General features: G+C 60.8%; 1 protein-coding gene across 11 annotated transcripts in view; it reads right to left on the bottom strand.

The window, feature by feature from the left end:
• TNRC18 (trinucleotide repeat containing 18) overlaps positions 1–24,639 on the bottom strand; it is an 83,486-nt gene that overhangs the window by 35,942 nt on the left and 22,905 nt on the right. For 5 of the 11 annotated variants that reach the window (XM_060122871.1, XM_060122872.1, XM_060122870.1 and 2 more), the window contains 12 exons: positions 23,245–23,370; positions 21,068–22,792; positions 14,235–14,337; positions 13,754–13,959; positions 13,305–13,451; positions 12,661–12,851; positions 10,921–11,350; positions 8,728–9,720; positions 2,837–3,012; positions 2,158–2,294; positions 1,855–1,983; positions 127–298 (listed from right to left, as the gene is read on the bottom strand). In XM_060122871.1, the coding sequence (XP_059978854.1) occupies positions 127–298; positions 1,855–1,983; positions 2,158–2,294; positions 2,837–3,012; positions 8,728–9,720; positions 10,921–11,350; positions 12,661–12,851; positions 13,305–13,451; positions 13,754–13,959; positions 14,235–14,337; positions 21,068–22,792; positions 23,245–23,370 (4,535 nt within the window). The remainder of the gene's footprint in view (positions 1–126; positions 299–1,854; positions 1,984–2,157; positions 2,295–2,836; positions 3,013–8,727; positions 9,721–10,920; positions 11,351–12,660; positions 12,852–13,304; positions 13,452–13,753; positions 13,960–14,234; positions 14,338–21,067; positions 22,793–23,244; positions 23,371–24,639) is intronic. The other 6 variants (XM_060122874.1, XM_060122880.1, XM_060122878.1 and 3 more) reach the window with 5 other exon arrangements.

Below are 24,639 nucleotides of genomic sequence, written 5' to 3'. Positions count from 1 at the left end.
CCTCCACAGTCTCCGTGCAGCAGCAGGGCCAGCAGGCCTGCCAAGGGAGCGTGAACTCCGGCGCCCCCTCCAGACCTCCCGCCCCAAGCCAGCAGCACACCTGGAAGACGGGACGGGGCCACTGACCTGACTCATGAAGTCTGAAGAGGCTTCGTGCTCGTCCCAAGGCTGGCTCCTCCCCCTGGCTTTCCCGGTCCCGCCAAGGGCATCGTGGTCCTCCTCAGGCCCCTTGTGTCTCTTCCTCAACCCTGCTCCCAGCTCACAGTCGTCCGAGGTCAGCAGGGGCTTGCCGCTCAGCCTGAAACCCAGATGCACCAGCGGTCAGCGCCCTGGCCAGGCGGCACTCACGGGCTGGGGGCCCGCCCTCGTGGCCCTGAAGGGTGGGCTCTGGATGTCGACGCACAGACCGTGGTGACAGAGTGACGAGTCTGGGGAGACGGAGCATCTAGCACTATGGCGCCGGGATTCTGGGATACTTGTGAAGGAGGCAGAATGAGAGTTTAGTGGGGAAGAAAGAACTTCTTGAAAGCAGTGTATCCTCTGCTGGCCTCTTTCTCTCTCGTGCTCCTTCACATACACACTCACACACATATCTTTACACCGTCAGATTCCTCTGTACCAGAGAACAAGGATCAGGAATGCCACGGAAATCCACCAGGATGGGAGGGGGATTCAGATCAAGAGCTTCCAGGAAGGAAGAGCCGCTGGCTGGTCTCCTGTACCCCTAGGAGCATAAGCAGTCGGGCCATGGTCCTGGTTCGAAGGCCTCTTTTGCCTGCTTAAGCTAAACCCTCACAGGTAATAATAATAATGATAATAATTTTTACTTGGTACTACGTGTCTTGCTCCATGTCTGTGCTTTATACTTTAACCACAAAACAATGCCATGTTCTAGATACTGCTTTTTATAGATGAAGGAACTCATCTATAAAGGATAACACCTGGCCCAAGGTCACAATAAGGGGCAGACCTGGGACTTGGGCAGGAGGTGCCTCTGCTTCCGGGGTCCACACTGGTAACCAGCAGCTCTGCGTGCTAGCAGCCCCAGCCTCTGCTCTCTTCCCCAGGAGCTGCTCTCCCTGTGTGGCTGCTGACAGGGTATTTCTCCCTCTCTCCATCCTCTCATCAGTCAGGAACAGCCAAGAAGGTTAAATGCAAGACGAGGGGGCCCCTGGGGCTGTCTTCTCCTGAGAAGAGCTGTGGCCGCCCCACTGCCTCTCCTACGCCTTTGAAGGTACCCGGCGGCCCCCTCTGCTTCCTCAACCAAGCCCTGGCATCCACCTGCCCTGCTGTCCCAGGCAGAGGTGCCCTCCGGCCCCTTCCCGCTCAGCTCGTGCTACCCCCAGACGCCCTGGGAGGACGCAGCACCATTCCCGCCCACACGCGGCCTGGAGGGGGCGCTCTCGCTCCAGCTGCTCCCAAAGGGGCCTGTCCCCGAGTGCGCGGAGATGGCGGCCCCGGTCCCAGGGAGTAGGCTCGGCACAGCGAGCCAGGAGAACGGGAGTGACGCTGTCCGGCACAGAGGGCACCAAGCAAGAGCAGAGCGCGGCCCGCCGCAAAGAGCGGCTCGGGAGTCAGCCCCTAGCCATGGAGGAAGCAGGTGCGGCAGGAAGACGGGCCCAACGCTTGGGTGACGCTCGACACGCTGGCTGGGGTGGGTCTGCCTGTCCGTTCCACGCTCGCCCTCGTGGCCCGCCCGGGGCAGCGTGCATGCTGCCCACGAGCCGCCGATCCAGGTGGGTCAGAGCCTGAGGGACGCGAGGTCCCCGGCGCCCACACAGGCCCCGCGCAGGCCCGGGATCCTCCCCTCCGAGCTCTGTGCCAGTCCCCGACCCACCGAGGGGCCAGCCTTACTTTCCGCTACGGATGCGGCTCTTCCCTCTCTTGCGGGGGGGCGACAGGGCGCTCAGGGCGTGGGTCCGTTTCCGCGGCCTGCCAGGGCCTCTGCGTGCCAAGCTTCTATGGGGTTCCTCGCGCCTGTCCCTTAAAGAGAATCACACGCTTGGCTGTGCACCCGGGGGGTGGCGGGGCGCGGAGAAGGGACGCACGGTACGCACACGTCACTCGGGGCCACGCACACCTGGCGGCCTGCCTCGGCCGCCCTCCTGAGCGCGGCGCCTACAGAGCCCAGGCCGCGGGCCGGCGGGGCACACTCACTCGGAATCGCGGCGCCTCTGCAGCTTCACCAGCTCGCGCTGCTTCTCCTTGTACTGGCGCTGCACCTCCGCCAGCCGCATCCGGAAGTCCAGCTCCATGGCGTCCATGCTCTCCAGGGAGGACTTCATGGCGTACATCTGCGGGGAGGGGCGGGTGAGGACGCCGCCCTCGGCCGGGGTGCGGGACCTCACAGCGGAGACCAGGGGCCCGGGTCACACCCAATTTCTACCCCTCACGAGCTGTGGCCTTGAGCAAAACGGACTGCCCGGCTGCACGCCAGGGACCGAAAAGCCAACTTCGCAGGGCTGTGTCCAGGCCGAATTGGCCCGTAAGGACCGCTCAGGCAGAGCTGCCTGTTGGATCATCTGTCGCGGGCACGGGGAGACGAAGCCGCCTGCCCAAAGCCCACGGGCAGCAGGGGCGCAGCCAGGTCTGCTCTCCCTGAGCCCTCAAGCTGTCACCCACAGGATGCACTCTTGACACGTGATTACGTGATAAACAGAGACCCGAGAAGAGGAGACAACTTGCCCGGGACCACCACCAGCAGACCGGTGGCGGAAGCTGGGTGCGGAACAGGCCCTTCCGAACGCAAAGCCGGCCAAGGCCCAGGTGAGGTGGCCTCTCTGGGGCACCCCACGCCCGCCCCCCAGCCCCCCAGGCCTGGCCTGGGACACCTCACCCGCTCTTCCTTCTTCTGCATCCAGCTGTACTTCTTGTTGGGGTTCAGCTCCCGTGGAAGCCGCAGGTTCTTCAGCGGGTCCACGAAGGGGCCGTCCAACACCTCCTTCAGCATGTGACTGCTGGCCGCCAGCAGGCTCTCCAGAGAGGGCCGCACCGAGGGACCCCGCTCCACACCTGCGGGAGGAGAGACGTGAGCCCGAGCCCCCAGGGGCCGGACTCCCAGGCACCACAGCCCACCCCTCAGGCCCCCAGCGGGAAGAGGACAAGGCCCAGAGCAGGCTCGTGGATGGCCTGAGGCCACAGGCCCCCCCGGGATGCTGACGGCCCGCGGCCTTTCCCAGACACCGGAAATGGGCGCTGAGTGAGAACAGGTAAGAGCGTGGGACACACAGTGCCGTCCTGTTCCTCACAACACACTTGTACACAGACTCACAGAGTCAACAAAGGCCGGCAGAGCTGCTCTCTAGAACTGCGCTTCTCTTTTTGCTTATCTGTCCTTAAAATCTTCCATGAGGAGTATGCATGGTTTTCATGATCAGAAAAAAAGAGTCCCGGGACTTCCCTGGCGGCGCAGTGGTTAAGAATCTGCCTGCCAATGCAGGGGACAAGGGTTCGAGCCCTGGTCCAGGAAGATCCCACATGCCTTGGAGAGACTACGCCCGTGTGCCACAACTGAGCCCACATGCTACAACTACTGAAGCCCGCATGCTGCAACTACTGAAGCCCGCGCGCCTAGAGTCCGTGCTCTGCAACAAGAGAAGCCACCGCAGTGAGAAGCCAGCGCACCACATTGAAGAGTAGCTCCTGCTCGCCGCAACTAGAGAAAGCCCTCGCGCAACACAAAGACCCAACGCAGCGAGAAAAAAAAAAGAAACAAGAAAAAAAGAGCCCCACAATAAGTTCTGTAAACTGTAAAAGTAACATGTGCACGTGATAAAAACCACAAACCAAGCAGAGGGTGTGACGAAACAAAAGCCTTTCTCCTCCCCAAACACAGGTCCCTCCCTGGAGGTGCCTCTGCTGACAGTGTCTGGCAGGTGGTTCCAGAAACTTTTACACATATTCAAACACAGGCAACACACAGGCACCTTTACAAATATAAACATGGCATCAATCAATAAATACCGCACCACACTCTCTTTTCTACTTAAAGTCTTTTCACATGAGCGCAAAAATACAAACGTGTTCACGTTACGGCTTGAGCCTTACAAAAAGTGCCGTTTCTTTAAGTCGAAAACACCAGAATATCAGAAATTTTACATGGCCAAAGGGAGGAACAGCAGGCTAGAATTCTCTTGTATTGATGAGTTTTAATTTATCTAAATGATCCCCCACTGATGGCATTTAGGCGGCTCCTGTTTTTTTTTTGTAGTGAACGGGTAGGCACCGTGTAGGAAATACGCTGCCTGTGCAATTAACGTGATCAAGGTATATGTGTTTATCTCTGATAAATGTTCCAAATGCCCTTCAAAGAGACGGAACCAGATCAGGATCTCAACAATGGTACCTGAGAGCCTATTTCTCCACAATCTTTCTGCTAAAGTAACATGAGTTTTCATTTTTCAATTGATGTTTTCTTTGTGATCTAACATATGATCCATTTTTGTGAATGTCCTACATGTGCTGGAGGGAAAAACTGTATTCCTTACTACCAACTGCACAGTTCCCTAAAATCGACAATGCAATTAACAATTGCACTGCCCAGATCAGGGCTTCTGAACCCTGGGGCCATTCACATTTCCATGACTGTTCTCTGCTGTGGGCGGCTGTCCTGGGCTTTCGGCGTAGGGCGGTAGCAGCATCCCTCACCTTTACCCACTAGATGTCAGTAGTACTCCCCTCAAGCTGCCACAACCAAGTGCCACCCATGGCCAGTTCAGAGTCACTGGTTTTGCTTTTGTCTTTACGGACATTGAGGCCACAAAGCAGAGAACACCCCCCCTTCAAGGTCCTCTGAGCTGTAAGATCTCTTGGTTGCTGGGGGGGGCCCTGCTCCGTCACAGGGGGGACCAAAGAGCAACTCCGTCACCTCCTTCACTCTCCGACACACCAGCTTTGCAGGGCCCCCCCAGGACTGACAGCCCAGGGCAGCCTGATGACCCGAAGGCAGCAGCTGTGGGTTGAACTGTGTGCCCCCAAATCCACGTGTTTAAACCCTAACCCCGACACCCCAGAATGTAACATCTTTAAAGACGGAATCAAGTTAAAGTGAGGTCTTCAGGGTGGGCCCTGACCCAACGTGACTGTGTCCTTATGAAAAGGGGACATTTGGATACAGAGACACGCAGAGGAAGACCATGGGAGGACACAGGGAGAGGACAGCCATCCACAAGCCAACAGGGAGAGAGGCCTCAGAAGGAACCAACCCAACCTGCTGACACCTTGATCTAGAACTTCCAGCCTCCAGAACCATGAAACCACACACTTCTGTCATTCAAGACCCCCCCACGACCCCCGCCCTACCCCACCCCACCCCATCTGTAGTATTTGGTACAGCAGCCCGAGCTGACTAATACACCAACCTTGTGGCTTTACCAATGTGGAGGTGCCCTGGAACAGGGGCCCGACACGCACTGGAACCCCCATGGGACCAGGCGTCAGTCACAGAGGCTACGGCGCTGCAGGGCGGGAAGGACGGCCAGCACGCCCAGGGACGCCCAGGTTCGCTGACTGTGGGCAGCTGTGCGCAGCAGGAGGGGCAGAGCGGGAGGGCCGGCGGCTCCAGGAAGCGACAAGGGCTGTGGGAAAAACGCTAACGGGCCCAGGAGCCTTGGGCCTGCCGTACGAACCGGGACCACTCGTGGCCCAGCTCTGTACAGAACGTGCAGGAGACTGCTGCTCAGTGTCTGTCAGCGACCGTCGAAGGGGGAGGGCCACCGGGGCCCCCCTCGCCCCTGTGGTGCACACACCCCTGCACACCCGCCCAGACGCTGCCCCCAGCCCTGGGGCCGCAGCCTCCACTGCAGAGCCCTGAGGGCACCCCAGACATCCACCTCAAACATCGGTGTCCACACCAGCTGCTGGGCTTCCCCCACACGTGCTCCCCCCGCCCCACCTGCCCAGCTCAGAAACTGGAATTCTCGTCTTCCAGCGGCTCAGGCCACACCCCTTGGCATCGTCCTTTTACACCCACGCTCAGTCCACCAGCAAAGCCTGCTGGCCGCACCTTAGCTTCCACCCAGAACCCACCTGCTCCTTGCCTGTGTGCCCCTCGCCACCCTGGGCCTGGATGGAGACGGGAGCCTCCGCCTGGGTCTCCCCGCCTCCACCCTCACCCCTGCGTCAGCTCTCCACACAGCCCACAAAGGAACCGCACGTAAGTCTGATCCTATCAGCTCAACTCAAAACCACCTTCCTACGGCCTCTCATTTCACTCCAAGTGGAAGACCTCCCCGGGGTCACCCCTCACCCAAGTTATCCCACGGACCTCCTCACCACCACTCTCCCCTTCCGGCTCTGCTCCTGCCCCTGGCCTCCTCTGTCTTTGTTCTAACACGACACACACAGTCACCTCAGGGCCTTTGCACTTGCTGTTCCTTAGGCCTGGCATGGTTTTCCCTAGAAGAATGGTTTTCCCTAGAAGAATGGTTTTCCCTAGAAGAATCTTCCTCCCCCACCCATCAACAGGGGCTTCCGTGGCCATGCGCTGTAGGAGACCCTTCCCACCCCTGCCCTGTCCCCTTCCCCGCCTTTTACCACCTGACAGTGCTGAGGGCTGCACGCAGATGGCCTGGTTCACCGCTGGCCCCCAGCACCAAAACGGTGCCGGGTACACAGTAGGAGCTGAATGAGTAGGCGGATGAGGTAGGAGTGTGAAAAGGGGCAAGAGTGTGCAGAGACTCCCAAACCGGGTGACCCGTCCTGAGCCCCCTCCTTTCCAGATGCCCCTGGGCCTCTGTGGCCCCCACTGGAAACCCCCCAGTTGATAGGATCAAGAGGGTTTTCATTTCCTTCTGGGAAAAAAATTGTTTTTGGTACCAAACTATTTAAATGAGAGAAAAGAAACAATGAACTTTAGAAGAAGAACAACAAAACAACAGACGCCTGAGGGGGAGGGGGTGTCACTCGTCCACGCTTCCTGGAAAGGGGCATTTGACCATGACATGAAAGAGCCTTGAAAGAGCCTTGAAAGTATGGCCTGGTTCTGGCCCAGCAATTCCACCCCTGGAACAAATCCCGGGGAAAACAGAGGTGTGGACAAGGATTTTTCTTCAAGAGTAATCATCACATCATTTACAGCAGCTAAGAAAGGAAGGAAAGGAGGGAGGGAGGGAAGAAGGAAGGAAGGAAGAGAGGGAGGGAGGGGGGAGGGAAGGGAGGGCGGGAATAAAAAAGAATTCAGGGCTTCCCTGGTGGCGCAGTGGTTGGGAGTCCACCTGCCGATGCAGGGGATGCGGGTTCGTGCCCCGGTCCGGGAAGATCCCACATGCCTTGGAGCGGCTGGGCCCGTGAGCCATGGCCGCTGGGCCTGCGCGTCCGGAGCCTGTGCTCCGCAACAGGAGAGGCCACAACAGTGAGAGGCCCGCGTACAGCAAAAAAAAAAAGAAGGCAAATGAAAATGCCTTACAATCTAGGATTGGGTTATGGAAGGCTGGGACCTCCACCAGGCAGAAAACTGTGTAATCCCTAAAACAAAATTTCTAAGAACACACAGCTTTGAGAAATGTTTAGTAAAGCATATACTAAGTGAAAAAGGCCAGTTACAGAGCACTGTTCACAGAATGACCTTGATTTTGGAACTATGTGTCTGTGTAGAAAAAATTCTAGAGGGAATACACCGAAACGTCCGGCGCTATTATCTCCTCCGCAGCCAGGCCTGGGCCCCTCCTCCGTGCCGCTTCTGGCCCAAGCGTGGGCTCGTGAGGCTGTGCCTGACCCGCTCAGCCTCTCCACACACGTCTTGGGGCACCTCAATTTCTATGTCGAATGTCAGTGGTTTCGTGCCAGCCCAGAATTCACGGCCGCTTCTGCTGAAGGCACTCCATTCCCTCTGAGGACCGCCCCTCCCTACACCCTGGAAGTGGCTGCCCCCCCATCGAGGGCTGGGCATGATCAGCCTGGTCCATCCCATCTCCTGGGCCACAGGGTTTGCTTCTGCAAAAAGCATGAACCCCAGTCAGCCAATCATTGACAGTGCATCACAGCATCTTTGCCAGAGCTACGTGGAAACAGGTGGCCTCTTGTGTGTGTCTGCCGAGCTGAGCTGAGCAGGCCCATGGGCTCGGGAGAAAGTATCAGTGACCACTATATGGGCAGTGGGCCCACCTTGAATGAAGCCAACAGAAAGAAGGGAAACAAGGTGGGTGGGGGGAGACAGGGAAGAGGGAAAAGAAACTCCTTGGTTTGAGCACCTGGATCCAGCCATACCTGAAATATTCTCTAATTACTGACATACTTCGGTTCCACAAGCCAATAAATTTCCCCTGACTTTTTCTAACCAGTTAAAAGAAAAGTCTTGGTCCCTCACAACCCAAAGCATCTCACCACTGACAGAACAAGCAGGAATTTCACCACTAAGAAACCCAGAGACTGGCTGCACAACGATGTGACTGTATGTAACACCTCTGCCCTGTACACTTCAAAACGGTTAAAATGATAAGAGTTTACAACATGTACATTTCACCACAGTTTTTTTAAAGTGCACACGAATCAACCACATCCTGGAGATTTTGAAATTTTTTAAATCCTATTTTGAAAAATTTTCCTTAAAAGGGGGAAAGGCGGGAGTTCCCCGGCGGCCTAGTGGTTAGGATTCCAGGCTTGCACTGCCGTGGCCCAGATTCAATCCCTGGTTGGGGAACTGAGATCCCGCAAGCCACGCGGCCTAAAAATAAATAAATAAAAAGGGAAAAAGCAAGCCGCAGAGGCCCACCGCCCGGCACGACTCACCTGCCACCTCCTGGCTCCTCTTCTCGAGCTCCAGCTCGGCGATCTCGCTCAGCAGGGTGATGCCATGCAGGAAGCTTGGCTCCAAGACAAGGCTCTGCACTGCCTCCAGCTTCTCCAGGGCTGGGGCTCCAGTGCCCGGGGAGGGCAGAGGCCTGGCCTGGGGCAGCTCTGCCGCGGCTGCTAGGGCATTCATGCCAGCCAGCGGGTCCTCCAGGCTGGGCGGGAACTGATCGGAGCCCGCTTCCTCCAGGAAGCAGGCGCTGCCCGGCCCAGGGGTGGCCTCCGGGGCCTCCAGACTCAGGCACTGTCCCTCCCCAGGGGGCACGTCACAGTCCGGCAGTTCCAGGCTGGGCCGGGGCTCACTCGGGGCCTCCTGGGCCAGATCTTCCTCGGGAGCTGCCTCTGCCACGGGCACGTCCACGGGCACCTCCACTGGCTCCTCCTTAGCCTTGACCAACGGCTCAGGCGTCAGCCGCGCCCCCAGGTCCGGGGCAGCCGTGCAGGACTCTGTCCGGCGCGGTGAATCAACCCGCGCCTCAGCCCCCTCGGCAAAGTCCGGGCACCCGGAGGGCTCCGCGGGCCCCTGGCCGCCGGCACTCAGCGCCTGGGCCTGGGCCTCCAGCAGGCCACCCGCGCAGCCGCCCGCCGGGCTCGGGGCCGCCAGGGCTTCCTCGGGGAGCAGCGTCAGTGGCGACTCGAGGGAGGGCAGCTCTGCGGGGCCTTCGTCCATGTCCTCCACCTCCGCCTTCACCTCCCGCTCCGCCAGTGGTTCTTCGTCCGGGACCTCCCTCAGCGGCTCTGGGATCTTGGACGGGGACAGGCGGATGGGCTTGTCCTCAGGCGAGAGCGCCAGGTGCTCGGGCCCATCGGCCGGGAGCGGCACGTCGGGGGCCAGGCCGTCGGCATCGGCAGCCGCCGTGGGCTGCAGCAGGAATGGGTAGGGCCTCCCGTAGTGTGGCGGCAGGGCTTGAAACGGGTACCTGGGTGGGATATCTGCCGAGGACACCAAGGGTCAGCGGGGGCCCCTTCTCCTGCCATGTCCGACACCCCCGTGTGTCCCCATCAACACCCACCCACCAGCCACCCTCTCTGCTGGGCCAGCCTGCGGGGCTGGGATCCCTTCCAGATGGCATCTGAGGAACCCCAGGGCCTTTCTGCATGTCTGCGCCGCAGAGAGAAAAACTGGCCACCATCTTTCCCAGAGGGTCTTCAGGTCTCAAAGGCTCTTTCTCTGTTCCCTCCAGCCTCAGCACCCAGCACAAAGCTGGGCCAGAAGCACACGCTCAGTAAGACCCCAAATGGTCCCCACCCAGCCGGTGCCGACTCTGCCCTCCGTCCCACAAGAAGCCACCCGCCCCACGCCATTAAAGCAGAGGTGGGGCATCCAAGTTGTTCAAAAAATAATGGTAATACAGTGCTGGCTCCCCTCCCTCACTTTTTTTACTCTGAACTCCCACCCTTGAGTGTAATCTCCCTTAGAGCAGCATGGTGTTCAGCTGACTGTCTGTAGTGGCCCAGGCCCAGCCCAGAGCGGGGCAAGCAGCAGGGGCTCAGTATGAACCAAACCGGGGGAGACAGACGCACGGAGCACCCTCACCCTGCACCGGGACCAGGCCTGTGCTCCACACTTGACCTCATTAGCAAGACATTGAATCTCCCCAGAGAGGGGCAGCCACCTGCCCAAGATCGCACACAGCATTCCGGTGGCAGAAATCTGAACTTCGGAATTCGAACTCAAGTCCTCCCACGGGAAGAGGAACACAGGCCTCAGGCCCCCCTTCAAGGCCACCTGCTGCATGTCCCGACCAACACGGGACACGGGAAGAGGGCGCGTGTGTGCGTGCAGCGTGTGGGGTGGGAGTACTCCTCAGAACACACTTATCGTCAGTGCAACAACACAGCACCTGTTATGGGCCAGCTATGGTGCTAAATATCCTACAGGTCTTACTGTTTCATGCTCAGACAGGCCCTCCTGAACTTAGAACCTACTTCTAACATTACACCCATTTCCCCTGACCCTACCACTGAGGGAAGGCTAGAGAGAGATGACGGCCAGCTGCGTCCTAGGGCATTCATTCCAGAGCCCAGCGGTGAGCCAGGTACACGGTAGGTGCTCAACACAGAAAGAAGGATTGACAGGTTGAAGGAATGAATGAGTGAATGACCATATGGGGATGTTTCACCAGCTCCTACCTGAGAACAAGGCCTGGAAGGGGCTGGGGGCTCCCTTCTCCAATTCTAAGTCCTTCTTCTCGACGACGTTCTCGGGGGCCTCCTCCTTGCGGGTGATGCCAGGGGTGGGCGGCGGGGAGGCAGGCGGCGGGCTAGTGGGGTGGGAGCTGGGCGTGGCGGGGTAGGCGTAGGTGGACGGCTTGGACACGTCCTCCAGCTTCTGGATGACCTTGGCCTTCAGGGCAGCCACAGGGGAAGCGCGGGGAGATGGCGGTGGACTCATGGCCTTGCCGTAAGTGCCCGCAGGGCCAGCGGCCAGGCCAGGGGGCTTCCGAGGCAGCAGCCCGGGGCCCGAGGCGCCCAGGCCACCCTTGCCCGCGGCGTCCAGGCTCCGCTTGCTCACCTTCTCCTCCATCTCCGCCCGCTGCTCCTGGGCCTTTAGCCGCTCCTGCTGGGGGGGGGGCCGGCAGGCAGGGTCAGCGCGGTAGGACCCATCACCCACCACCTGCCCTGTCCCCGGGGTCCCCGCGACACACAGAGAACCTCAGGCAGGGTCTGGGGCTGCAGGCCGCCAACGCCCCCAGCCCGAGACTGACATTCCGTCACAGTACAAATAACAAGCACAGCGTTCCTTGTAGAATTCCAGCAGACGGGGCTAGGGGGCCCTCCGGTCTAGACCCAGGCCCCTCTGGGACCCTCACGGTCAGGGCGCGGGGGGCCGGTGGAGGTGGGAGGCTCTTTCATGACACTAGGACAGCTACCTGCACGGAGAACTCACTACCTGTGGGCACTCTCCTGCCTTATCACACCCGGGTCTCAAAACACCTCAAAAGGTGGGCGGGGGGAGCCTTTCCCGGTCTTTGATGGCTTGAGGAAGGCTCACGAACTTCGCCCGTGCTCACCAGGGGCCAGGCGGTCAGCGCACGATCACACGGGGAGGAAAGGCTCCGTGCCCCAGCCACTGTCACGGCTGTTAAATCTCATTGAACAGCCCGATGACACAGAAATTACTAGCAACTCCACTTCCACAGGAGGAAACTTGAAACCCAGAGAGGTGAATTCACTTGCTGGAGGGCACACAGCCAGGCATGGCAGAACTAAGGTTCAAACCCAGGGCCCCATTTGCTGCCTGTGTCACCTCGGTTGACTCCTCCAGAGCAGCTGCTGCACAAGAAGGGAGGGGCAAGGCCAAGCAGAGGACAAATGTCCAGGAACACCTTCAAGGAGGCAGGAGGGCTGTGAGCTTTAGGGAGTCCACCCACACGGTGGCGACACCAAGTGTCGCCCATCTTACGTGATCAGGCAACATGGGTGGAGGCCAGCCCCGGCCCGAGAGGGGAGCCCAGGGCCATCAGGCACCCAGCCGGGCCAGGCAGGGCTTAGGAAACAGCGGGAGAACACAGGGATCCCTTCAGTTCCCATGCAAACATCTCCAGTCCACAGGGCCACCTCTCCCGCCCTGGCTTCCCCATTGCTACCTGCACCCACCCCTTGCCAGGCTCTGTCCACCTCTCAGCCTTGCTCACACCATCCCCTCTGCCCAGAGGGCTCCTCCACAACTAACTTCTTCAGGTCTCTGGGCAGACGCCACCTCCTCCAGGAGGCCCCCCTGACCACCAGCCTCTCTCATTTTTTCTGACTCACAGTCCAGAACTGGACTTTCTGCTGGTTGACCCCTCTGCCTCGCCAACAAGAGAGGAGCTCCGGCAAGGGTCTCCAGTGCCCCCATGGCCCTCCTGAACCACGCCCACCCCAACTCACCACCAGCTGGGCGCTTCTCTGCAGTTCCAGGGCCTGGGCCGCCTGCTGCTGCAGGTACAGGAATTCCTGCTGCCGCAGGAAGTGCTGCTGGGAGAAGAGCTGCAGCTGCTGGGCGTGGTGCAGGGAGCTGCGGCCTGGTGGGTACAGGGCCGGCCAAAGGGGTGGCACCGCGGCCCGCTCCATCAGCTCCGCTGGGGGCAAGAAGACAGTGAGGCTGCACCTACCGCCTGGTGCCCACCACCCCATTTTACAGATGGGGAAGCTGAGGCAGAGCTGGGCTCAGCTGGGCCTCCAGTTGCTTCCTGGGGACGGAGAAGCCTGTCCTCCTCCCTTTGCCAGGGGCAGCCACATCCCAGGCCCGGGGCCAACATGGGGACTCCACACCTTCTCCTACTATACCCAGTGGTCTGCTAAGTGGATTCCTGAGGAACGGGGGCACCAAGGCAGAGGGTCCAGGCCTCCCACCAGGGCAGCCCTGCTTTGGTTCTCCACATGGGCTTTCTGGGTAGGAACTCATCAAAACAAGGACCCCTGTGGCTTTAGGACACAGCCACCCTATTCTGCTGGGCGGACACCCCCTGCCACAGGAGGACAGTCCTCCTCCCACGGCATTTGGGACAGTCTCACTGTGGAAGGCCACTTACCAAAGTGAGGCAAGTGCTCACTGGGAATGACCACCAGCTGGCCCGACTGGGGGTCCCTGACGAACTGGTAGGCCGACGGCAGGGAGCCCCCCAGGCCGGGTGGAAAGGCAGGCGCCATGCCCTGGTGAAGAGAAGGGGGGCCCAAGCCTAGGAGAGACCCATGCCCGAGTCAGTGCTGAGGACCCAGGCCCAGCCTACTCCCCCATCCTCCACTTCCTGGGCCTCCGAGCAGGAAGCCGAGGGTAAGGGCTGTGAACGCGCGCCCAGCCTCCCGCTCTGGGCACTGTCCACGAACAGGCTTGGCCAAGGGCCCACAATGCTGGCGCCGTTAATAATGGCCCTGCTTGGGCAGTGAGGGAGCTGAACTACGGGGAAGAGAGAAGGGGTACTGTCCCTGCACCAGCACGTCAGGCCTCCCCATCCCGGCCCACCGTCGCCCTCCCGCTCACCGTAGGGGTGTCCAGCGAGCCACATGGACGTGCTGCCCGAGCGGGGCAGCCAGGGGTGCGTGGCCAGGTGGGCCGCAGGGTCAGCGGACCAGCGACCGGAACCTGCCAGTGCCGGGCCCCCGGTCACCATGAGGTTGGGGTTCAGGCCGTTAGCAGCACAGCTGGTGGGGTGCAGGCGGGCCAGGTCAGCCAGCTCCTTACTTTCTCTGGAAGCGAACAGGGGCGTCAGGGACAGGCCGGACGGCCCCAGGGGCGGGTGGGAGAGAAGGGGTACCGCCCCAAGTCACCGGGGGACACCAGGCTACTGCTGGGCCGACTCTGCACCCGGTGGACAGAAGAGCCAGCTGGGGCTCGGCAAAGGGCCCCCGGGGCCTTCCTCGGGAGGGTGTCCCACACTCTCAGGACCACCCCGCAGCCAGGTAGGGTCATCCACCCTTGCCTTGGGGCTCCCAGGCCCTCCCGGGCTGCCCCAGGCCCTCACCTGAGCAGCTTCTCCTGGTCCCGGTCCAGCCGCGCCCCAAGCAGCCGCTCCTCCCGGTGCCTGGCCCGCTCATCTCCACAGTCCTCGTCGGCTCGGCTGTGCCCTGGGTCGGGGGGACAGGCAGGAAGTGAGGCCCACTCAGGGCCCCAACAAGCCCTCAGCATCTGAGCGGTTCCCTCACCCTGGCCGGACGCCCTCCGTTCCCAGAAACATCCCTCCATCGCCCCTCAAAGAGCCTACCTGGAACTCGCACAGGTAACCGGGATATTGCAGTAAAACATCGTAACACAGATCGAGTAACAACACAGTATGAACCGAGTGGCATTCGCTGACACGGTTTTACTACTTTATCACCGGAAAGGCAGGTTCTGGGCGAGGTTAGGATGGAGGGGAAACCACAACCCAAAAAAGCGGTCGCTATTCAGAAGCACAGCGAGGCCCGGGCCACGGGAAATCAGCCTCCCCCGAGGGCCCGTCATGGTTCTGTCTGCTGCAGACCTGTGGCTGATCTTTTCAAAATCAAGACGGAAAAGTGAAACCAGAGAACGCTATGTGTGTGTGGGCGAGTGGAGGATATGCGGGCTGCCATCCGGCTCACCCACCCTTGTCCTGGTGCCCAGGGGACGTCCCTCGACCCATGGCTGGTCCAGCTGCACCTTCCGTGAGCTCCCCGCCTTCCCCAGAGCAGAGAAGGCAGGTCCTCAAGTCCCGGCCAGTTCTGCAGGGGCAGGAGCTCGTGGAGGGCACCCAGGGTCCAGCCCTCCTCGCCCCACCTGCCCCACTCTTCCTGGACGTTTTCTACTCCATACAACGGAAGCCAGCACGCGTGTGGCCGCCCCGGGCCGGCTAGGGCCCAGGAGGCGGGCGCTATCACCAGCGGCAGAAGCCACTCAGCTGGCAGCTGAGACTCTTCTAAACCGCCGAGGCTGGACTAACTCCTTCTCTAGGGTCAGTCATGCTGGGCTAGTGTCCTCCCACCCAGGTCTCGGGAGGTACGCCCGGGGAGGAGGCCGCCCCCAGGGCCCCGGACCTTATCGGTTATCACCCTGCTGGAGACAAGCGTCCAGGGCCACCTTGCCGGGGCCCCCCAGCAGTCCCCACATTCATGGTCCTCGTGGGCGGGGACCCAGCTTGGAATGCGGCCGTCGAGCATCTCCCCATCGTTTCTCCCCTCCTGCACCCCCATCACCAGGAGCTCCGGAAGAACAGAGCCCCCAGGAGAGGCTCAGGGATGCAGGGGCTTCTCCTTCCCCTTCGGGAAGGTGGAAACCCACAGCCCCAGAACAAAGAAGAGAAGCCCACGGGGAGGGGCAGCCACACAAGCCCACGTGCCCGATGGACCACGCACACAGGGTGGGGGGGGGGGGCAGGCAGCCTGAATCAGGGAGGGTCGCATCCCGAGAGGCAGCTGGAGATGGGCCAGGGGCCACCGGGGGCGGGTCTGCAAGTTCCAGAAGCCACTGGAGCGACAAGGAAGCAGCGTGTGCGGTTAAGCAGAGAAAAGCCAGCGAGTTGGGGCACCGTCAGGGCAGGAGTGGGAGTGGGCAAAGGAGTCTTCTTGCCGACCTGGTCCCCATGGGTCACACAGGTGCGTCCCAGGCGATCCGTTAAGTCACCCCATGCAAGCCCTGAGCCGACTCTTGTGCCAACGCCCGGTCCCCACGACTGTTCCAGCACATGGCAGGAAGTGCAGGAAGCAGAGGGGAAAGGCGGGAGGTGGGAGAACAAGCCCGCGCCAACTCGGGCTGAGACCCAGTGAGGGCGTCCCGGCCTCCAGTGTCAATGTGGTTCCCAAATCCAAGGGGACCCTGAGCCCGCCCACCCCCTCTATGAAGGACTGGAAGGGCCCCTGCTTGTGGGCCCCCCTCCCATCCCGGGCTTTCAGGCAGGGCCATCCAGCGTCCTTCAGCTGGACTGGGAAACCAGAGCATGTGTCTGAGCTTCCTTCTCCTGCAGGGATGGCCTCCCAGGCCCGCAGAAACCCCGAAGACCCTCCCGCCCACTGGCCACGCCGGGGTGGCAGACAGGCTTTGGCACAGAGCTCCTGGTGCCCCCAGAAGGGACAGGCGTCTGCAGTGTGGCCTGCCCCCAAGACCTCTGTCCTCAGGCCTGATGCCTCTCCACTGCCCTGGCTGTCGCCACACAGGCCCTCAGGGGCTTCCCACCCCAGGTGCCACCTGCACCAGGAACCTGTATGCAGGCCCGCCCACCTGGGGGCACCCTCCACCCCCAGGGTCACTCACGCCAGAGCCCCAGACCCCTCCCTCCAAATACAGTTGATCTCCAAAGAAATGTGACATGCCCTCCACCACCTCGCCCCGGGGCACCACCCTCATCCTCCTGCTCCAACCTGCTCCCTCTAATCCCTGCTCACACCTGTCCCTCCTACGGAGGGCCAGCCCCATGGAACCAAGCCCCTGGGCCTGACTCATGCTGCCCAGCTGTCCCCTCCAGTGTACCCCCAGCCTCTCTGCCCTCCAGTCACACTCAGGGCCACACACGCTATTCCCTCCACCCAGAGTGCCCTTCCTCTGTACTACTCAGCCTCCCCAGAAAGAGCTCAGCTCATATGCTACCTCCTCCAGGAAGCCCTCCCAGACCACCTCTCCTCTCTCACGCTCCCTTATTTGTCTCCCTCACAGCACTGAGCACAACACACAGCTGTTTTGCTTGTTGGTTGTTCACCGTCTGTCTCCTCCTCAGACTGTGCATTGCTCTGGTTTCAGCAGTCACACTCCTGGCTGTCTACCTCTCTCCTGCACAATGCCTGACACAGAGGAAGCTGCTCAGCAAATACGTGGGAAGTGAATGAATGAATTCATGAGGATAGCTAGAGGAACAGTGAGCTATGCAGACAGAACAAACGGCAGGTGCAAAGTCCCTGAGGCAGGAGCGTGCCAAGGGGGCCACGGTGGTTGAAGAGAGTAATACGGAAGAGAGGGTGCAGGTGAAGAGCGGGGTACAGGCCGTGGAAGGGAATATGGCTGAGATTCTGTTCAAGGTAAAAGGAGAAAGCCAGAGGAAGCTGTGAGCAGGGATGAGACATGATCTGACTGAGGCTTTGAAAACCAACCTCCCTCCAGCCCCCTGTGGACAAGCGAACCAAAGGGCCCGTCGCCTCTCTGTGCTGAGCTCCAGGATGGCAAGGGACCAGCTCCTCCAGCAGGGAGGCGTGTGGGGCAGAGGGTCAGCTGCTCCGAGGTCCCACACACCCAGGACCCCTTCACCCCAACCCTCGAGGCACGAGCTCTGGAGACGTCCAACATTTCAAAGCCGCCTGTGTGCCCTGCAGGGCCCAGGGCCCTCTCCACACACACGCTCATTCAGGGGTCATCAACCCAGGAGGGGGGTTCCAGCCCTCAGCCCATCCCAGATGAGGAAACTGAGGCACAGGAAGGTTAGCTACCCAGGTCACACCACTGACTGACAAGGAGGCATCAGGCTAGCATCGCGGTCTGACCGGGTCTTCCTGACCACCAGGGTGCACAACCCCTCCACACACAGAGCCCGCACAGGGTGGGCACTGGTGAAACAGCAGCACTACTGCCATCACCCATCTGCAGCCCTGCCCCAGGGCCCACGTCCCCAGCACTGACAGCCCCTCCGTGGGTCACATGCTCTAATCCGGCCGTAACGGCAGAGGCTCAGGCTAAGGCCTGGTTCCCATGGCAACTCCCTCCCGGACTCCATCTGAGCATTTCTGCAGATATGGCGACCACCAACTCCGGCCAATTCTGTGCTTTCCAGAGTCTGGGGGTCAATACCACCGCTTACACCCGATGCAACCCCAGCTCTGCCCGGTATGATGGGCAGCAGGGCGGGGTGGGGGCACCATCAGAGCCCCCCAGATTTGGTCCCCAATTCGACTCCACCATAGAGGGGATAACGGGTAAGACAAAGAGATGGGAGGCACAGGTCTGGGCTTAAGGGTTCAAGTTCAGCCCGCCTCTTGTAGCCAGGTGACCCAGGGCGAGTCACCTCACCTCCACAGGCCCTGCTCTCCCATCTGTGAAGCTGGGAGAATAAGAGATCCACCAGGAGGAGCTGGTGGCCGGGGCTACGTGGGGCTGCCTGCGCACGGCCCCCTGCTACACGGCAGGGAAGGTGCTGGTCTGCTGGCCTCTCGGCGCGGGCACTGCTGTCTGGGGTTCACAGGTGTACGTGAAGCCCGTCCTTCATCCATCTCAGGGTGCAAGACCCCTGTAGCCAGACCAGACCCTGGGTGAGCCCTCGGGGCATTTCCCATAAAAGGATCTCGGGCTCATGGCAGAAGCTCTGAGCCCTTGAGGCCCTGAATGGGAACAGAGAAAAGGAAGGCCTGTTTACGAAGCACCTACTACGAGCGCCTCGGCCCACCTGGCGTCAGGGAACGAGGAGGCCCTCCCTAGCGCCACGTAGTAAATGGGGACACCAGGGGCCAGAGGACTCAGGCCTCAGGTTCAAGGTCACGCAGCTGCAAAGGGCAGAGCCTGGATGTGAACTCACTGACAGGCAGAGCGCTCACTCCACAAAGTAGGAGCCGGGAAGTCGGGAAACCCAGGAGCCCCGGGGCTGGCAACAACCACTCAGCTGGGGTAATGCCAACTTCTCCCCTCCCCCAGGGTCGTCCAGATTGGGGAAAAATCTCCACTTCTCACAGGCATTTTTTTTTTAAGGCGAGTAAGACTCCACTCACTTTCCACTGGTCACCGGCAAACAGAAAGGCAGTCTCAGCCCAAGAATTCCTGAAGGTCTCATCCCAAACTGCCCCATCCTCTCTCTCTCTCCCCTCCCCCCGCCCAGACACTTGCACACACATACACGCTCACACACACACATTCTCACCTGCACTCTCTCACACACACTCCCTCATACACATTCTCCCCCACACACTCACAACCCCATGGACACAGGTCCCTTGGGCACGGCCAGGTACTCTGGGCACCAGGATGAGTTCTGGGGACCGTGAGTCCTAACTGGGGTGTCATATCGTGTCACACGAGCATTCTTCTAAAAAAAGGACCCCAAAAGATCTTTTGCCAACCTAGTGAGCGGGCTTCTCCACCACCCAGCCGGCCACCTCCTAGCCAAGGGCCAATGCCCAGGCTTTGAATCCCAGACTAAGGCAGGGCCTCCTGTGAGCCCCTGGGGTCCGAGGACGGGCCTCCCTTGGCTCCAGGGGGGCTCCACACGGAACAGTGGGCTCAGTTCAACAAACATTCCCTAGGACATCACTTGCTCTGAGCCTCTGCAGCCGCGGTACATTCAGATGGGCAGTGACCGGGCGAGACCCAGGGCAGCCTAGAGCCTTACCAGGCTTCCTCTGGGAGAGCAGGGCTGGGGCTACGGGTCTAGGAAGCAGCTGTGACAGGACGCAGCACTGGCCGCTCACTGTGGACGGACGCTGAAGCCCAGGCAGGAGTCAGTGCAGGCGGGCGCAGGAGGGCCAGGCTCAGGGAGGGACGGGGACACAGGGGACGTGCACCCAAGATGCCTGTGTATCTTGGAGAATCTAGGAGGCGCAGGGAAGCCGGTCGCACGGGGCCGCGATGTGAGCCAAGCCTGAGCTTGCAGCTGGTGCGTCTGGGAGCGAACTGGGGGCGGGGACAGAGACTCGGGGAGGAAACCCAGGCCGACTGTTAAAAAGTCACATGAGCTAGAGGCAGCGGGACACAGCCTTCCTTCCGGGGCCCTTACCCCAGCCTGCCAACACCCCACACCTCAACACACTGACCACGGCCTGGTGCAGCGGGGCAGCCTCAGGGCCTGACCCACAGGTGAGGCCCTTGGCTCAATCCTGGGCTCTCTCTGGGCAGCCCAAGTCCAGAGTTCCAACCAAAATGCCGCAAACAGCAACTCTCCAAAATCTCAGGAAGGAGTCCAATGGCAAAATATGCCAGGGACAAACGGAAATGTAACCAATCAACCGAGTTCTGGAAAGATATTCAACTTTACTAATAGTTAAAACACACCATTCCTCCCTACTGAACTTAACGACGATTGTTTGGGTTTTCTTTAGTAACGTTAAAACACGATTCTGAGGAGTCTAAAACAAAACAGACTGCAAACAAGCATATAAACTCTCTACCTACCTAAGAAGTCACAAAGGCATTCAATGTCGAGACCACAGGAATGCCGAGGCCCTAGTTGCCATCCGTCACACTCAGTCACTCATTCACTCACTTACCAAACACCTACTATGCGCCAGGTACTGGGAACGCTGAACTAGGTTAAGTAAGGCACGGTTACCTCCCTCAAGGACCTGGAAATGAAAGCTTAAGGCTAATTTATTCGTAGGAATCTATTCTTAGAAAATGACTCAAAGTATCAGTGAGGCCGCAATGCATGAAAGTATTCAAAGTAACTTCCTAAACACAAAAACATCAGAGAAGGGAAAACTAAAATGCCACGAGGGAACGGCTAACTGAGCTACGGTGCACGCTCTGGACAAAACACCGAAGACCATTAAAAATGATACTTATAAAAAGTTGGCAAAAGCAAGAGCCCACCCACAAGGGAAAAACACAAGGCCCGAGATCACAGTGCACTGGAGGCTCTGCAGATCAAACGGGAAAATGCATCTGCGGAAAGAGCTCCAAGTGTTCAGGGTGGTGGAAAAAATCTAATGGTCCCTTTTCTTCTTTCTCCTCTCCTGCATTTTACACATTTTTCTACGTGTAACAAAAAAGCAATAAATTTTAAACAGCAGCCATGGCCCACAAGGGGGATAAAGGACAAACAGTACCAGGAAGGTGGGAGAGAGGGGTGCAGAAGGCAGGTAGAAGCAGTGAGCAAAGGTGGGGAGGTGAAGGGGGAAGAAAAGGTGAGGGGTGGGGGTGGGACCCGGGACCCACCTTTGACGTTGCTCAGAGACAGGGAACGCTCCTGGTCCGCCAGCCCAGGCACCAGCCGGCCACTGCCACTGTCCTTCTGCCGGGCCACGGCCACCGCAATGCCCACGGGTGGGTGTCGCACCTCTGCCTCACCCTGGGCACCGGAGCCCTCGCGTCCGAAGGCCTTGGCGCTCTCGGGCCTCTCCGGGTCCCGCTTCAGCTGCCGGCCCCCAGCCGCTGCAGGGCCCGCGGGGTGCGGGAGGCGGGCCTGGGCGCGTGGGGCAGCCGTGGGAGCGGGCTCGGGCTTCATGGTGCCCAGGCCTCCGAAGGGGCTCTTCTTCCCACAGCCGCCGGGACGCACGGCCACGGCCTCACGGGCAAAGCTGCCGCTGTATTTGATGAGGCTCTGCATGGCCGAGGCCTCTCCCGGCCCGTGGGCCGCGGCGTGCAGGTCGGCGCCCGGCCTGGCGCAGGTGGCCCCGGCGCGGGGCAACGCGCCCCCGGGGTCCAGGTAGGCCTTCTTGGAGGCGGCGGCAGCGGCAGCCTCCTCCTCGGCACGGCTGGCGTGGTGGTGCTGCGCGGCCAGCACGGCCATCTGCGTCGTGGCGAAGTTGCCCAGCTCGAAGGGTTTCCATTTGTGCTCAGGGCCGGCGGGCGGGGGCGGCCGCCCTGGCTCTAGGCCGAAAAGCTTGGCTGCCTGCTGGGAGGCGGAGGCGACAGCGGGGCCGCGCGGGGCGCGCTCGCACGGCCGGGGCTCGGCCTCGGGCTTGAGCAGCTCCTTGGCGGGGAGGTAGGCCCGGGGGTCCGGGGAGGAGCGCGCGGCCCGCGCCGGTGGGGCCTCGGCGGGCGGCGGCCGCTTGAGCGAGCGGATCACGGAGCTCTTCTCGCGGAGGCTCTCGGGTCGGTCCGGGGGCGGCCTTGGAGAGCCGGGCGGGGCCTGCAGGACGCCGGGCCTGCCCGCCTCGCGCTCCCGGGTCCGGGCGTCACGCGCCTGCGACGCGATCTGGATGGGCCCTGGGCGCTCGTCAAAGGCCTCCACGGAAGGCACGAAGGTGGGCGCCACCACACGGTGCTCACGGCCCGCCTCACGCGCGGCCGCCACGGGGAAGATGGTGTAGACGCCGGCGGGGGCGGGCTGCGGTGCGGCGAAGGCCCCGGAGGCGGCGGGGGGCGCAGGCGGGCCCTTGCTTACGGGCGGCGGCGGGAGCGGCGAGGGGCAGGGGCAAGGCCCCGGCAGCAGGGCCTCTGCGCGCCGCAGCCGTGCGCTCTCGTCCTGGCGCGCAGTCTCCTTAGAGCCGCGGGCCGCCTCGGCCACCAGTGCGGGGAGACCCGCGTCCCCCGCGCCATTGCAGAGGCTCAGCGCCGGTGGTGGCAGCGGCGGCGGGTTCTTGCCCTTGGACTCGGTGGTGGCCGTGCCCGGTGCCCGCGGGGGCCCGGGCTCGGCCAGGAAGGGCGACAGGCGCTCCGGGAGGCGCGGGGGCCCGCGGTCCTGGCGGCCCTCCGCCCGCGCCTCTTGGGTCAGGTCCACCACGCCGCGGGGCCCCGCTGCCTCTTCGCGGGCCCGCGGGTCCTTCTTGCCGAACAGTGGGGGCGGCTCCCCGCCGCGGCCCATCCGGTCCTTGGCTGGACCTTCCCGAGAAGAGCCTTTGGTCGAGGCGCCCGACGAGTGGCCGCCTGGGGTCCTGGAGGAGGGCGCATGGGAGTGCAGGGCACCCGGAGCTCCAGGGGCGGGCAGGTAGAAGCCGTCTGCAGAAAAGAAAAGAGCGCAGCCCGTGAGCGAGTGCCCCCTCTGCCGGGGGAGAGGGAAGGGAGGCCCCAAAGGGTGCCCTAGACCCCAGGGCAAGGAGGAGGGCCATGCACAGCGCAGCCCCAGGAGAGGGCAGGCTCTGGAAATGGATAAAACCAAGCTGAAACCCCGCCCTGGCCACCTACTAACCTTTCTGAGCCTCAGTTTTCTCATCTGTTTAAGGGGGAGAGGCCAGAATTAAGAGCTGCCCAGAGGGCCCAACAGGATTAGATGAGGGCCGGACAACTAGAAGGTTCCAGGAGGCTATGGGTGGGCCCAGAAAGCCTGTGGGGGCCCTTGGGGGCTGGGGTCTCGGGAAACACAGCTGAGATGCTGCCTGGAGTACTGGGTAGTGGTCCCTCCCAACCTCATTCCGCAGCTCCCCCCAGTCTCCCCACTCCTGCCCTCTGACCTTTCTGGGTATCGAAAATGCTGGGCTGGCCCAGCTGGCTGAGGAGGGGGCTCCCGCTGCTGGGGGGCTCCAGGTGGTTCAGGTGGAGGTAGGATGGGTACAGCCCGCTGGGCAGGTGGGAGAAGCCTGCAAGAGAGAAAAGAAGCCAGCTGGGACACCTCATGCCTCCCACCGGGAGCTTACTTCCACCCTCTCTGCTTCTTGGAAATAACGTGTCTTGGCTGTCAGCCCCCTGGTGCTGGGAGCCCTGAGGTCTACCACCAGCTCCCACAGCAAGGATTGCCCCCTCCCAATCCTGGCACTCCAGTCCCCGGCAGCCCCCAGGGGCGAGGGCTCTCCAATCCCCCAGGAAGAGAATCAAATTGGACCCAGCGCAGGGCAATGAGGATGATGAAGATAGATGGCAGTTCTAATCACAGACCAAACCCTTTCAACTGCTTTGCCTTTGTTATTTAAATTTCAAAGGAAAATAACCTGTGAGGCAAATACTCTTAATATCCCCGTTTTACAGATGAGAAAACTGAGGCTCAGAGAGGCCCACTTGCCCGAGGTCCCCCAGCAGAGGAGCCTAGCTCTGAACTGAGGTCACCAGAACTCTTAACCTCAGCCCAACATGGACCCAGTTGAGTGGTTTACTGGCTTAACTTCTCTGCTGTGTGACGCCAAGCAGGTCTCTTGCCTCCTCTGAACTTCAGCCTACCCAGCATCTCCAGCTGCTGGGTCTCCCAGGCAGGTGCTTCTAGGAAAGAATTCCTCCTGCCAGGGGTCCTCCTAACCTCCCACAACCCCCTCCACCCCACCAGTGATGCCCCAGAACCAGGGCCTTACAGGGTGCAGAAGACAGGAAACGGAGGCCACAGAGAAAGAAACAAGAGGCCTGAAAGAGTACACAAGGAATGGAGGCCCAAGAGCCATTCACCAGGGCCAGGAAGGCCAGACAGGTGAGCAGGTGCCGGGGCAATGGAGGAGGATCCTGCCTCTCCTCCTGGGCGGTGGGTCCTACAGGACCTCAGACCCACTGGTGATCCATCCCTGAGGGACTTGGGTCCCCCATGCCCCCCAGTCACTCCCTCTGAGGCCAGAGATGCAGGACCCGTCCCTGGCCACACTGGGCGCACATCTTCACCCACAGCCCCACAGGACAATTACATTAACAACCATCACAAGACGATAAGGAACACCTGATAGACGTTATCTCGCTTCATCACTGAAACAACACTCCCAGGTAGGCACTGGTTCCCACTGCCTTCCCATCTGTAAGATGGGCATAATGGTCCCTCCTCATGGCCTGTTCTGAGGGTAAAGTGAGCTCAAGTATGCAGTTCTTTGCGCATAGGAAGGACACTGCATCGTTTGCTATCATTACTATCATTACCGGTATCTGCCGGCAAAGGA

Source organism: Lagenorhynchus albirostris, chromosome 15 (genome assembly GCF_949774975.1).
Source record: "Lagenorhynchus albirostris chromosome 15, mLagAlb1.1, whole genome shotgun sequence".
Taxonomy (NCBI): domain Eukaryota; kingdom Metazoa; phylum Chordata; class Mammalia; order Artiodactyla; family Delphinidae; genus Lagenorhynchus; species Lagenorhynchus albirostris.
This window is presented reverse-complemented; position numbering and strand designations above follow the sequence as displayed.